The 15088-nt window shown below is 46.8% G+C and overlaps 2 protein-coding genes across 7 annotated transcripts in view; one reads left to right on the top strand and one right to left on the bottom strand.

Annotated features, from left to right (window-relative positions):
* The window catches only part of LOC115534059 (beta/gamma crystallin domain-containing protein 1), a 35919-nt gene extending 34156 nt beyond the window's left edge, over positions 1 to 1763 (top strand). For both annotated transcript variants that reach the window (XM_030344657.1, XM_030344656.1), the window contains one exon: positions 1226 to 1763. In XM_030344657.1, coding sequence (XP_030200517.1) covers positions 1226 to 1314 — 89 coding nt within the window. In that variant the 3' untranslated portion in view covers positions 1315 to 1763. The remainder of the gene's footprint in view (positions 1 to 1225) is intronic.
* Positions 1752 to 13743, bottom strand: LOC115534060 (reticulon-4-interacting protein 1 homolog, mitochondrial). Of its 5 annotated transcripts, none has more exons than XM_030344663.1 (9): positions 13145 to 13742; positions 12780 to 12931; positions 9308 to 9376; positions 8622 to 8746; positions 8254 to 8302; positions 8023 to 8159; positions 7140 to 7326; positions 4262 to 4357; positions 1752 to 2403 (listed from the first exon to the last, which is right to left on the bottom strand). In XM_030344663.1, exons 1-9 carry the CDS (start codon positions 13431 to 13433, stop codon positions 2209 to 2211), a joined length of 1299 nt encoding a protein of 432 aa, XP_030200523.1. In that variant the 5' UTR covers positions 13434 to 13742; the 3' UTR covers positions 1752 to 2208. The 5 variants fall into 5 exon arrangements, with proteins under 5 accessions (XP_030200523.1, XP_030200522.1, XP_030200520.1 ...); XM_030344662.1 differs by having other exon boundaries at positions 12759 to 12931; XM_030344660.1 differs by having other exon boundaries at positions 2116 to 4357; positions 13145 to 13743.
* Positions 13744 to 15088: the final 1345 nt, after the last annotated feature.

The raw sequence follows: 15088 nt of genomic DNA on the forward strand, positions 1-15088 counted from the left end.
GGGTCCTCCCAAGGCCTCTAAGGGGCTTATGGGAGGCGCTATGGAAGGAATGGGATTTATTTTCTCCTAATACAAGAACAATATATTTATATTTGTTTGTCTGGTGAGGGAGATTATTTCCATATAATACATTTGCATGAACCTCTTTGACAGTATGGTCTCATTAAGAAGTTATGAAGGATAAATATTTGAGGATTATATTTTTTCTTTGTAGCAGACCCATAATTAGTGCTCTGAGTGACATTGAGCTCTCCTTTGTCCTGCGACAAAGGGGAGCCAGCGGCCTGCTGCCTTGCTCTCTGGTGAGGCGGTATCTTTCAGAGGCAGTGTTTTGTATGAGGTCATCTGTGAGCAGACTCTTTTATTCAGAGCGACTTAGAAATTTGTCAGAAGAAAGAGAAACCACAATATGTCTCTGTCGGTACAGTAAGGATGTTTATAGACGAGTGGCAAGCACTCACAATCGCTAGGTAAACCCATTCCCCGTATACAAAAAAGCTAGCTAGGATAAGATGATACACAATGCCCAGTACTATTTTTAGTACTGGGTGCAAGGACATACGAAAAACATAAGGGCTAACATAAAGTGCCTGCATACGACGTACAGCAAGTGCGTACATCCAAGCTAGCCATGCGTCACTACTTCATGCTGTCACCAAAGTACATCTAAATAGATTTATCTGTAGGAAATAAATCAGAGATTGAAAAGAGTGTCATAATTTTCTTTGACCCAGACTCGTGGCTGTCACTCGCCATTGATTTTCAGTCCTCGAGTTAGAGCCCTTCTGCGGAGACACGCGATTGTGGTATAGGTTGACCAACGAAGGATACGCCACCGCAGGGTCTGAGTTACACTTCACATCCCTGTCAATTAGTGACCCCTGGTGGTCATCCTGACTAGTAGAAGAAGAATACACATACAATGTCATGGGAGAAAAAGTTGTAACTAAATCGAATGTTTGTTGTGAATGATATTCAATACCATGTTGATAATGATACATCTACGGACTCAATTATGGGACATTATCAACCCTTTTCACCATTGTAACTTGCAAGGGAATATGTGTTAAAGCCACTAGAGTAGCATTTCAACCTGTCTTCTGACTGGCATGTCCAAATGAGCACACCCCAGTTTCACATAAAAACAAGTAGCTTTGTAATGAACAAAATAAATGGATATGAATGCATGTGTGCTCATTTAATTATCTTTTTATGTGTTTTACAGGGGGGCATAACTACGACAAAAACCAAGTGATTCTCAGCACCTTCGACCCGAATAAGCCGACCCAACAGTGGGATGTGGAGATTGTATGAAAGACTTTTGAGCTACAGGATTGACCCCGGATGTCCTGTGTGGAGCTCCGCCCTCCGTGCGGTGGGGCGCAGAAGCAGGAGGGCCCCCGTCAGTTCTGAGACCAGGGGCCACACCAGGAGTACGACTGCCTTTAGCTGCTGGACTATGAAGCAAGCGGGGATTATGGGAAATGTGGTTACAACTACGAAGCACGCAATGAAGCAAGACCAAGGAATGAGACTATGGACTCTTCTTGCATCAGTACTTGAGATATATTTTCAGTAGGTCTTCTTTTATCATTGAGTATCTCAGTTTTATGGTTCTATATTTTTCATGAATAGTCGGTTTGGATTCTTTGATAAACAATATAATTTTCTTTGGACCTTTTTTCAATACATACAGTATTTAACTTCATCAGTGTGCCTTACATCCCTGAAGCAATAAAAAAAAAACTGCCTTTTCTTGAAAACGGTCACTTTATTTATTACAGAACAAACAGCTGGTCGTGTGGATGAATGAAAACCCCTTTGCTTTCCAAACCCCAGTGTACAGCAGAAGCCTTTCAGGTTTACCACATTGGGAAATCAGAGGGACTGCAGAAGAAGCTTTCCCCATTCACTCATGCAGTGCTTGTATCAGCTCAACCTCTCTAGACTATCTCTGCTAAAAAGCTGAGATTGAAACACACACACACACACACACACACACACACACACACACACACACACGGCGCTTATCCTGGCTAGACAATTCCCTGTTGCCAAAGACAGCCTTATTTCTCCCCTTCTAGTGGAAAAAAATAATAGATATAATCTCTTGCCTTAAACCCCTGTGGGAGTTGATAAAGTACATGTTATCCTGCCTGCTCGGCGTGGCCTCACGTCTCCAGAGCAACATGGCCCATCCTCTGCCCGCTAAGAGTGGGCCGTCTGAGCGCGGGCGTGGCGGCCCCCGTCCTCCACGGGGCAGCCCTCCTCCTGCTCAGACAGGGGGTCCCGCTGGCCCCCCACGCTGATGACCGTCTTGCCCCGGGCGTGGCCCTGCTCCACCCTCTGGAAGGCCTGCGGCACCTGGCTGAAGGGGAAGCACGCCTGCACCACCGGCAGCAGCTGTGGGCGGGAAGAACACACTAACCCATCAGAACACGGATAAGAGACACGACAGACTGAGTGAGGACCACCCGATGCGCCAGCTATGATGATCCCGGACTCAGATTATTGTCATTCAATATGTTATCCACCCTTTGCAAAAGGCGTCCTTGTAGGTCAAACACAGGTGTCACAGTTATTATGAGTGTTACGATGCACAAGCATTCAAATCCAAGAAAAACAATGGATCAACAATGAAATAGTCCAAGAAAGGTAATATATACACCTGTCAAAGCTATTCATAGGGAATAAACCATTGCCCCAATTTCCTCCCCTCTCCCCTGCTCTGATAGCATGAGCGCTGGCTGCTGCTCATGCTAGCTTGTGCAGAACCTCAGTACACAACAAACGCAACAAGTAGCGTTCAACAGGGACTGATGCTAACCCTGTCCCTTGTATCATGACACATGTTAGCAAATGTAACTCGAACAGGATACACTGAACAACTCCAACATTCTGAGCAGGAGGCTGTGGCTCCACGATCTTCTGGTTCAGCCACAGCCTCAAAGCCGAAGCCTTGAAGGAATTATTCATGAGGACTCTCCAGCCCCCCTCCAGGCTGGGCGGGCGGTCTCCCTGCTTGTGCAGGCCTCATTATCTTCCCTCCGATGTACATGCCCTGCCTGCAAACTATTCCTGACAGCAGATCACCCCTGAATTCCGCCATATTGGCAGAGAGAGCGTTTTGATACCGCTTGACAACGGGCCGAGCTCTGGCTCTAGATCCTGCAGAACCCAATTTGACCGTACTTTTTGAAAAAACAACAACATTTTGTAACCTCCTGGGATGTGCTGCTGCTGAAACCAATTGACTATGCTGTTGACAATGCAGCGGACAGAGACCAAGTACGGGGAAACTATTGAACCCTCGACACGCTCTGCTGGTGCAGGCATCACAATCTACCCTCTGAGACACATCGTATTCAAACTATTCCTGATGCCAGAGTGAGACATTCAGTCAGTCAGTGAGTGAGTGAGTGAGTCAGAGGGTGAGTGAGATTTCTAGCCTCAGATGTGATGAGGCCGGACAATCCTATGAGAGCGTCCATCACCTGCCCAGCCCTCCACATTAACAATGAATGTACAGCTCATACTGGATGCCATCCACACGATCTGACCGAAAACACAGGGCGGATAAAACCCAGAGTGACTGTGTGTGTGTGTGGGTGTGTGTGTGTGTTAGCTTCCCGCCATCAACAACAAAAAACAGCCCCCCCCGCCCACCCCCCCAGGCGGGCAGCTTGCGGTAAGCCAGAGCATAAAAGCCCCTCAGAACCGGCAGCACAGCATTGTCTCTGAAAGCCCCGTTCACCGTCTACCGATCGCCTGACTCATCACACACGCACCACAACACACACACACACAATCCGATATGGTGCTCGGCTTTGGGTCGCATGTGGAGCAGCACGCATGGAATCCATGCCATGTGGTGGACGCTCTTTCCCCACACCCCCACCCCCACCCCCACCCCCTGCTGTGACCTGTGTTAGCCCCTCAAGGACTGGGGTGCCCATGTGACGGTGACCTGCTCTGGACACGCGGAGGGGCTGGTGAGAGGACCTGGGAGCGGACGAGGTGGTGCATTACACCGTAGGGGGCGCGGCTTCTCAGCTGGAGGCCACAGAGAAGAACCTCCATCAAACAGAAACACACAATTTAGGAATACATGCAAGAGTTGGAAGTAAGAAGGGAGAGGGAGAAGAAGAGGGAGAGACAGAGGGGAGACCGAGAGACAGAGGGGAGACAGAGAGACAGATAGAGGGGAAGAGAGAGAGAGAAAGAGACAGAGGGAGACGGAGAGACAGAGATGGAGAGATACCTTCCCGGCGTCCACCAGCGCGCTGACCTCATCCAGGGCGGGGCCGTCTGGCGCGTAGAAGCCCCAGCGGTAGAAGACGCCGCGGGACAGCAGGTTCTGGAGCAGACAGGAGGAGAAGAGGCGGGAGGGGGACGAGAGAGGTCAGGGGATGTGATCATATAGAACCGATCAGGAGGTTGAGACACATGAATAATGAAACATAAGCAGTTGCATCATGTGTGCAGAATGAGAATATATAAAGGGTATTCACAAATACACATATCGTACAAAATCACCAGTACCTAAGGACGACATTCATGAATGGCAAAAACAAAAATATAGTGACCTTGCGGTTCACATTTAGTTTCAGAAAGGATTTATCTCCAACTCCAGCCAGGCCTGACACTTTTGCATAAAAGCGGCTTTGTGGTTTGTAAATCAGTTCAGATTTTGAGCAAGGTCGAAGTGAACAAGCCAAGCAACATGCTTCATTAACACAGCTTGTTGAAAGGGATTTGATGAGGAGCGCTGGAAAGAACATTGTCATGAGAGGGGCCGGGTCTCCAGCGCCTCCCTGGCTCACACTCCAACCCACAGGGTTCAGCTACAGCTTAAAGAATGACAACAAAGATCGGACAGCATTGGCCTGGCTACAAATTGCTGCAAGTCTCCCATCTGGGTATACAGAGCAGAGGCCATCATTTACTCCTGTGAGAGGGGCCGCCAAAAAAAGATATATATACAGTGGGTGAGTCACAGCAGCGGGCTGGAGAGATATGAGATTGAGATGCGATTACTCACACAAGTCAAAGCCCTTTCCTCTAAGGCCTAATTAAAAATGCCTGGAGAGATTAATTGAGTTGGTCAGTCCCTTGGTTCATAGTACGAGCACCGATCGGATTAAGCTATCCAGATAAACCATTGTGTCCGTGTTTGGCCTTGCTCTCACAGGTTTTCTTATCATTTCAGTTAACCCCTTTTGTCCCATTGTGTTTGCTTGTTTACTTTATTTGTTTACTGGTGAGGTCATTTTGTTAATTGCTTCAGCAGGGGGCAGCTGGTGTATGAAGCACAGCGATACCACCTCAGCACAGTCCTGTTTCTTGGTTTAGCCATTTATTTTTGTTATTCAATGACTGTTTTTTTTCCGTTGAATGACCTCTTCATGCATTTCCGTGAGCAGAGGTGGAACCATGTCCAGTGACTGGCCAGTTCCCCTCGGTTGTCCCAAACACGATCACTTCTGGAGATCAAAACATGAACAGGGACACTGCGATTCCCTCATGACTTTAACTTCCTGTGGCAGGAAGGTCAAAACAAAAACTAACAGGTGACCACCTACCCCTGAGGGGAGCTGCCCTTTTAAAATGGGCACCCGATGGTCCAGCCAACTCCATTATGGCTCCGCTCTGCCGCCCCCGGTGTTTCCGATGATAACACATGCTAGACTTCCTCTCCAATGGCGGCATCATCATCATCATTATCCTCCTCATCATCCTCCATCCGGGCTCGTCTCACTCAATGGGCAGCTGCTCGGTTAACAGACAAACCAGTTGCTCCCTACTCTACCCTACTCCTACTCACATTACATGGGGGGGAGCCACCCCATTTTCCTGACTTCAGCCCCCCAAACAAGTGGATTTCAAATCAATGTGAGTGTGTGTATCCGAGAATCAATTCAAATCAACCTCCTGCAGCAATCCTAAATAGCCTGCATAATGTTTTCCCCAACTTATCCACCTCTTCATCTCCGGTCTCCTCCTGCAAGAGAATAAATATTGATTTTGGAGGCCATTAGTAACTTAAGGTCGAAAAAGGAAGTCTTCCTCCTGACCACCAGGGGGCTCTGTTTAGCTGTGTTTAGGTAACACCACTCCGGTGGACGCTGTAACATGGTTGGGTCTTACTGCCCAAGCCCCAAGGGGGGGGGGGGTCTCTGGCCACGCCATACCAACCGGCTGAGGACAATGGGCGTCCGCACCGGGTGGCTGACCAACCCAGCGTCACACCGAGCTTTCCCCTTCAAATGGATGTGATTGGGGGATGGAGGGTGGGCTGGGATGTGGGGTGATGCACCTTCTACAAACTGCCCGAATACCAAACCCTGCTGGTTCAGCAACAAAACGGCATTTCCTACAAACACACAACCCACACAGCCCAGAAACCCACACCCACACACAGCCAACACTGCCAGTTTCGCCGCCTGTATTACCCGGTCGGAGAACTATTTTGAATCACCGGTATACAAACTTTTCCTTTGCCGGGCACTGCAGTGGAAACTTACTACACCTCCATAACCTATGCATGGGACTACCAGAGACACACAAACACACACACCAAACCCCAAGCAGGTCTCAAATGATGCAATCATCTCCTCTGCTGCAATCCTCTCATTCACACGTACTCGCACGTCCTACACCTTGAGCTGTTGGCCACTGATCAGATGCAGCATTCCATTCATATATGGAGATACTTTTAAAAAAATGAACGTCATTACAATTTATACCAAGTCTTGTGCTCGGTGTGCTCGGTGTTGATCAAATCAACCTCTTCTAGCGGACTGGCTCAGATGACACAGGACTGGTCAGAGACAGGAAATGAGCCCATCTATGTGGGACCCCACCCATCTCCAATAGCAACAGCAGTCGTTGGTGGACCTGCCGAGGCATTACTGAAGAGTTTAGCTCGGCCTCTCAATACAGGGGGTGGAAAAACACAATCATCGGCTACCATTCTCATATGCAGTGCTATCATAACAAAGACGACACTTGATAAGACACCGATTCTTTGCCAACCTACGAGTATGCCAACATTGTCTGTGAACACCAGCGTCACTCAGGACGGCCCGGGGCCTTCTCGGGTGGTTCTCCCAGGGCTCGGTCGCCGAGTGTCCTTTTACCTGCAGGGCCTTGCTGTGCAGGCTGCAGCCGGAGCGCCCCAGTCCCTCCACCAGGCCCGCCGCGTCGGTGCTGTGCAGGAGGGGGCTGACCAGCGTGACGTACTTGGCCCCCGACCAGGGCCTCAGCAGGCCCAGGGCCCACCGCTCCGTGTCCACGCCCCCCACGTTGTCAAGGACCACGTCGTACCTGGAGGGGAGAGGGGTGGCAACAACACTGCTGAGAAGGGAAGAGGGGCGAGGAGCCCAGAGGAGCGCAGCTTCAGATATTGGGGCTGATGGGGAGGGTCAAGCAGCGTTTACTCCCTGCCTTTGGCACCAGTCTCCATGGAAACTAGCAAGTGAATACAGGGTTGAGCGCATTTGGAAAAGGCTGTTTTCATGCAGTCTTTGATGTGCACCGGGGTGCTGGAGGCAGGGTGGTGTGGGGTGGGGGTGGAGGGAGCGTGATTCTCCTTCATGGGCTCAGCCATTGTCAGACATTTAAAAAGGGGTTTTCTCCTGGCTTTGAAGACTGCATCCCAGCAGTGTTACCACCGCTTTGCTTCTATTCACCACACAGAAATAACTCTCGGGATCTTTCCTTTTGCACAGAAGACTGCATCAAACAAACTATAAATTTTGAAATGGTATAACAGACATCCCAGACCCGTGGGGAACTGGTACAGGTACTTTGGCTACTAATTCATTTTGGGTGTGAGGCACGATGCTGCAAGCATTGACATTTTCATCCAATCGTCATTAGAATGTCACCAATAAAGCTGTTGAATCCTGATGATGAGCCAAAGACCTGCTTGCTGAGCCTCTTGCTCAAAGGGGTCAGCGGTGCGGACATGGGGTTTCAGACACGGAACCTTTCAGTAGGGGGGAGTTGGGCTGAACGCACTTCTCTGTGGCCTCCAGCTGAGCAGCCACGTCCCCAGCGGTGTAGTCCACCACCTCGTCCGCTCCCAGGCCTCGCACCAGCCCCTCTGCGTTCCCAGCACAGGTCACCGTCACATGGGCCCCCCAAGCCTTGAGGAGCTACCAGGGATTAAAAGAACCAGAAACACAGGCAGTATGAGGTTCAGTGGTGGTGGAGCGGGAGGAGATAATGTCCAGGTAGAGTGAGGGTCACCTGGATGGAGAAGGTCCCAACGCCCCCAGAACCTCCAGTGATCAGAACCCTTGGGGGGGAAGAGAAGAGAAGAGAGAGAAGAGAGAGAAGAGAGAGAAGAGAGAGAAATAAATTTAGCAATTCATCCACTAGCGAGAGAGAAAAACACACCAGCAAAACAAACAAGCAATACTTGTAATTACAAATAATAGTGTTCCTAATATTTTACAATCAACACTTCTACAGTAATTGTATCATTAGTGTGGAAGATGGCAGTTGCGAGGTGTAATCCATGAGACAATGGAGAATGGAAGGGCATACAAGTCATATGGATGGTTCAAAGGAAACTATTAGGTTGTGAGGCAGAGGCATGACCTGACAATACCTGCCTTTTATCGGAGCAGTTGTCACTGCACAGGCCGGCGGCATTGACCAGGGCAGACAGAGCTGTTGTGGCGACATAAGGGACGGAGGCGGCTTCTGTGTGACTCAGCGATTTTGGTTTGTGGGAGACCTGGCAATCACACAAACACAAACACATACAGTGTATTGTTTTAGCATTGTTTGGACGCTCTCACTCAGTTAATTTGATGACAGCAAGCTGGAGGCTGCCAAATAAACAAATCACCCTGCAAACCCAATACATAAAAAAATAAAAGCTTATTCCGTCTGCCTAATTGCTTCCTCTGTTGCTCAAACAACTATAAAGACTTAATCCCAATTACTGCCTTCACTGATTATGTAACCAGACGAGCTCCTTCCAAACTTTTATTTTGCATGTTTCCAGTGTTCATGAGGCCTTTACCAACACAACTTGTTATCTCCATTTGGTGAAGGCTAAAAGGGAATTAAGCGAATCCTCGCTAAATGGAGGAGATGCCCATTATGGAGTGTTGTGTCTGATCAACTGTACGTTGGATCAATAATGAATAGTTAACAGGTTCATCATTGGCTCCATAAGCGTACATGCCAATATGAATTCAAAGACCTCCAGAGTACCAGGTGTGAGAGACACAGACCAATAGAGGGCGGCGGGGTGTGAACTGTAAATGGTGTAGCGTTTGAAGCCTCGTACCTCGTACTCGGTGAGGGTCAGGTACTCGGCCAGACTGCCCTGCTTCCAGGGAGGTACTGCTGCCCACACCTGGAACACAACGGAGACCTCATTACAGTTTTATGCCTCGCTAGCCAATTATGACAATGATAATCGAGTTAATCAAGTGATATTGTTTTCTGCCGCTTAATGTATACATAAAACAATATTAATCAGCAATTTCTGAGTTGTAATGATTTGAAATTTATTTTAACATACAAATTCATATATATTTAGGTTTTTATACCTGTACTTTTTCTATTAGGTCGAACTTAATTGTGACCTTTCATGAGCAGCTAATTGCACAGCTAATTGCCTAATCAAATCAAAAGTTTGATTAGGATTGATAGGCCACTTATTGTGCAGCCCTGCTTGCTAGTGCTTAACCAACAAACTAGCTTTTAGAATCCATCCTAAGCATGTTGAATACAATACAACGTTTCCAAATAAAAATAGTAAGTTAGTTAATTAGGACTTTAAGTTCCCTGGGGAACCTAGGCCATCGATGAAACCCCTCCATCCTCTTCGGTCTTGTGCCTTCCGATCCAGTTGTTGTCATGTCAGCCCTTTCGTCTTCATCTCATGCTCTGTGGTTCTACTCCAGGTGGCTCTAGGTCTTTTCCTCTTCCTCTTTCCTTGTGGGTTCCATGTTAGGGCCTGCTTTGTAATTGATTTGTTTTTTCTTCCGAGTGTGTGGCCTATCCATTTCCATTTTCTCCTCCTGATTTGGGTCTCTATTGGTTCTTGTTTGGTGAGTACCCAAAGGATGGCATTTGAGATGGTGTTGGGCCAGTAGATTCCCAGGAGGCTTCGTAGACAGCGGTTGCTGAATGTCTGTAGTTTGTTGAGTATGTTGGTGGTTGTCATCCAGGTTTCGGATCCGTAAAGTAGTGTGGATTTGACATTTGAGTTGAAGATTTTTAGTTTGGTCTTGAGTGATGTGTTTTTTATTTTCCAGATTTTATTTAAGATGTTGTCCTTGCTTTCCCAATTCTGGCTTTGGCATCCTCCTCCGATCCTCCTATATTAATTACACACCCAAGGTATGTGAAACTGGTTACATCCTCTAGCTGGTTTTGATCCATGATTATTGGTGTGTGGTTCTTGTTGTTGATTCGCATTACTTTGGTTTTTGATGAGTTGATCTTGAGCCTGAGCAAAGCAGCAGTTATCTCTATTTTGGGTGATTTCTCCTGCATATGTTGGTGGGTGTGTGCAAGTAGTGCCAAATCATCAGCAAAATCCAGATCCTCTAGCTGTTCGGTCAGGCTCCACTGTATGCTGGTTCGGCTGTTGTTGGTTACCTGTTTCATAGTCCAGTCTGTGCAGAGGAGGAAGAGGAAGGGCGAAAGCAAGCACCCCAGTCAGGACCTCAAAGGCCTCTGATACGCATCCTTCATGGAGAACTTGACATTTCTTCCCATGGCAAGTGTTCTTGATGATGCTGATGAACTTTGGTTGGATGCCATAGTGCCCCATCAATTTCCACAGCACCTCCAGATCCACACTGTCAAAAGCCCTTTCAAAGTCTATGAAATTTACTAAGACAGGAGAGTTCCATTCGATGGATTGTTCGATGATAATCCTGAGGGTGCTAATTGGTCTCCACAGGATCTACTGTTCCCGGAGGCCTGGTTTTCCCTCAGTTTCTCATCCACCGCCTTCTGGAGTCTCTCGAGTATAACGCGGTTGAGCACCTTCCCTGGTGTTGAAAGCAGCATTATTCCTCTGTGGTTTTTACACTCCCTGAGGTCCCCTTTCTTTGGAATCTTTATAATGTTGCCATCTCTCCAATCTGGCGGGACATTTTCTTCCTCCCAGATGATTTGCGTGAGACGGTGAAGCATGTTGGTGGAGGTTTCGATGCCTGCCTTGAGGGCTTCGGCTGGTGTCTCATCCGGCCCCTCTGCCTTGCCTCCTCTCAGGACCTTGATGGCTATTTTGGTGGGGGGGGTTGCAGTTTATCTCCAACAGGTTTGCGGCTGGTGGGATCTCTGCTGTTATTTGAGGGGGGTGTCTGTCAAGCAGTACTCTAAAGTGACCCGTCCACCTCTTCAGTTGGTCTTGCTTGGTTGTGAGGAGTGTTCCCTGTGAGTTTTTAATGTGTACTTGAGTTTGTTTGAACTTGCCTGTGAGCTTTTTTGTTGTAAGGTAGAGTTCCTTGTGGTTGTTCTTTCCTGCTGCTTCCTCTGCCTGTTGTGCTAGATCCTCAATGTACTTATTTATGTCTCTTCTTCGCATGTCTCTTTCCAAATGCTTTTCAGACCTTTCCACGTATCCTCCAGTGATCTTGGGGTTTCTGCTGCCTGCTGTTGTAGTAATTGTAGTGCTTGGAACCGGTTGTGTAATGTGACTTGTTAGAGTTCAGATGTGCCATATATCCTGAAATTGCTGTACATTGAATTTGACTCTTCCTTGCCTGGGTTTCATGCGTTTCAGTTTCAGCTGGATCCTTGCTGTAACCAGGTGATCCAGCATCAGCTCCTCTTCTAACTCTGACATCCAGCGATGAATGCCTAAACCTTTGGCTAATGCAGGTGTGGTCAATCTGATTTTCTGAGGTATGGTCAGCAGAAACCCAAGTTGCTTTATGGATGTCCTTGTGTGGGAAAATGGACCCACTGATGATCAAGTTGTTGTCTGCACAAGCCGCTGCAAATCTTTCTCCATATAAATACAAATAACTTTCATATAAATAAACATAATTTATGCAAAGTTCAGGCTGATATTAATAAAGAAATTTGTATAGTCCAGGGCTGCCAACTTTTGGTATGTGTCTGGAGTGAGATTTTGATAGCATTGGGCATAATCACGCATACGCACTCGCACACTTAATCACGTGCACATTTTTAAACTCATTTCACCATCAGGGTTTTAAATAGTATGCATATGCCGGGAGCTTGGGTCTGAGATTTGGGGATATAGGCTGACCACGCCCATGCAATTACTTCCTCCCAGAGAAATACTGAAAATGTTATATTAGACATACACCTACCCTATAAAGGGCACACAGGTTCGATCAGTAATGAAAGTCAAAGTCGTGTCTCTCCAATATCTAAAGCTTGCCTGAACGCCTTCGTGGCTCCCGGCTGTGAACTTGAACAGCTGTACAATCAGCACGGAGATAAGTATCGCGCACCAATCAGGGAATAAATTACGAGACAGCTCCAGGGAAACACCAAATTAATTGAATAACTATTATTAGTTATTATTATATTATTAGTTAAACTATTCATTTGAATACTCAGATATCTTCTAGAGTCAAAGTATTTTGCTTGGTTTAACCAGTACGTTGGCCTCTTCATTTCTGCTGCTTTCAAAGTGTTTTGGCGTGAGACTTGTCTGGGCAGCGTGAGAGCGCGAGGCTGAGGGTGAAAGCGTGTGATCCAGATAGTTTGAGTGCGTGAGAGTTGGCAATCCTGGTATAGCCTACCATTAAGCTGTTGACCTTTACCTCATCACCTGGAGCAAAATGTGTGACCTGGGAGCCGCATTCCACCACTACACCAGAAACATCACGGCCCAGGATCAGCGGGAACTCGGTGTCATTCTGCATCACAGACATGGGGTCACGTCTCAACTTCAACAGTGTAGCTCCATAACCACCTGCAATGAAGACACAGGTAAACTACTATACTGAACATCTATAGGTACATATGGCTATCATTAAACAATGACAATTGCAATGAGGAACTTAATGAGAAACATGTACATTTTCCTCATTAACTTTTACAATGAGAAACATGTAAATGTTCCTCATTAACTGAGGAACATTTAAAAGTTCCTCATGAAGTGTGGAAGGGTGTAAACATCACTTACCCCTCATCGAGATGTCAAGGGGGTTGAGGCTGGCAGCTTCAACTTTTATCAGCACTTCGCTGGCTAGGTTTATGGTGGGCATCATGATTTCATCGCTAACCCTTAGGACCTCATTCGTACCGTATTGGTCAATAACCCATGCAGACATGCTGTTATGTCTTCTGAGTGACCCATACAGATTTCTTCTGCACCAAATACTGCATGATGCTAAAACTTGGGTGGAGCTTGGTGCTTTCCTGTAGAAGAAAGTGCCAACCCTGGTGGACGACAATGCTCTGAGAGAAGCCATCTTCGTGGCTGTTAGGTGGTTGACAATACAGTGAATTTCTACCAAGGAACTAAGGCTACTTATGCAACTGCATGTAACGTTAGCATGTCAAGGTTGACAGCAATGCGTGTCTTACGTTGTATTTTTAGGATAAATGAAAATAATATATGTAAGTCTTGAAAGCCATTTGAATCCGTTCAACGTAAAACGCATGAAATAAAGGAAATAGTACTGTCTTTGGTAAGAAATGTGTTTCTTATCTCACAACCTTCCGCAGTGCCCCTTCTAGCTACCACGCTAGCTCCATTGTTTTGACAATATGACCCGCCTTGAACCCGGAGAGAGCCAATAGGAACGCTCTCCCTGCATACTCTGTCCAATCAGATAAGATACGAAAACGCTGTAATAAATCCACTTGGATGTATTACAATAAGTATTTAAATAACAGTAGATCAATAATAAAAAAATAAATATGTTTTTCATCATAGTATTTTGTTTGTTTGTTTCATCACCAATCACATCATCAATTCTGTTTACCCTTAACACATGTTTTAAGAATAATTTATTATTAAACAGTAACTTGAAAATAAATGTATTGTTTATCATAGCATTACTGTTCCCTAGAACGTATATAATATATATATATTTTTTTTTTAATGACGTAATATATAATTCCTATTTATTTATAAAGTTTGCTTTAGCTCCCAAAGGACCAATCCATTCCTGAAAGATGCCGAGGTGCCGTGTCGTCTCTTGGCACCAAACCTGAATAGAGTTTCCTGTTCAGCGTGACAGAAAGATTAAATCGGGGACAGGGCTGGAGACAGAGACAGGCAGGACAAAGAGAAACGGGAAAAAAAAGTAGAGGGAACGAGAGTAAGTATGCTGGCATAGACGCATAAGAGAGAGACAGGAAGGACAAAAACCTCGATATTAAAATGGAAAAAGAGGGGAAGACAAGAGAAAGTGAACACAGGATAATGCTGATTCATAATGGCACCAGCATGGAGCCAACACACAGCGGCCCCCCTCTGATCATCGTTATGTTCAAGTGGCTCCCAGGGGCCCACGGAGGCTCCCCCTGCCTCATTAGAGCCGGTCAGGGTGCTTTTGGTAGCTGTCACCCCGCTGCTATAATAACCCAGGACAACTCGTGCTCCCAGACCTGCTCCACACAGGTATGGGAGGGATGGGGGACACCAGATCAGCAAGGAGATATGTCATGAGATTCCTGTGGCTCCATAAGTCTGGCATGATGCTCTGGGTTCATGTAGAGACGGATCGACGTAGCCATTGATCTGATAGCGGAATGAGATCATGTGGCTAATTGATTTAGCATCGACAGAGATAAAGAGTCATGCATCAGACCCACCTTCTGCTGCTAGGCTATCGGCTGGCCAGTGAGGGTGGTTCCAAGGATATCACATCCAGGAATTCATTCGTCACGCAACGACCTCCAGAAGTCTCTCTCTCTCTCTCTCTCTCTCTCTCTCTCTCTCTCTCTCTCTCTCTCTCTCTCTCTCTCTCTCTCTCTCTCTCTCTCTCTCTCTTTCTATTACTTTATCATAGGCTCTCTCTTTTGTGCCCTCCTTTCTGAATCTTCAGATTCTTTTAACAGTCACATAATCTTTTGAGGGAAAGGGGGCTATCGACGTCCTTCAATCAATGTATCAATG

This window comes from Gadus morhua, chromosome 21 (genome assembly GCF_902167405.1).
Source record: "Gadus morhua chromosome 21, gadMor3.0, whole genome shotgun sequence".
Taxonomy (NCBI): domain Eukaryota; kingdom Metazoa; phylum Chordata; class Actinopteri; order Gadiformes; family Gadidae; genus Gadus; species Gadus morhua.

Excerpts from the sequence above, each read along its gene's own strand:
- LOC115534060 (XM_030344658.1), bottom strand. The coding sequence starts at position 13,433 with ATGGCTTCTCTCAGAGCATTGTCGTCCACCAGGGTTGGCACTTTCTTC. Across the intron at positions 8,747-9,307 it reads TGACCCTCACCGAGTACGAG|GTCTCCCACAAACCAAAATC; the intron begins GTACGAGGCTTC and ends TGTGATTGCCAG. Across the intron at positions 4,358-7,139 it reads TGCACAGCAAGGCCCTGCAG|AACCTGCTGTCCCGCGGCGT; the intron begins GTAAAAGGACAC and ends TGTCTGCTCCAG.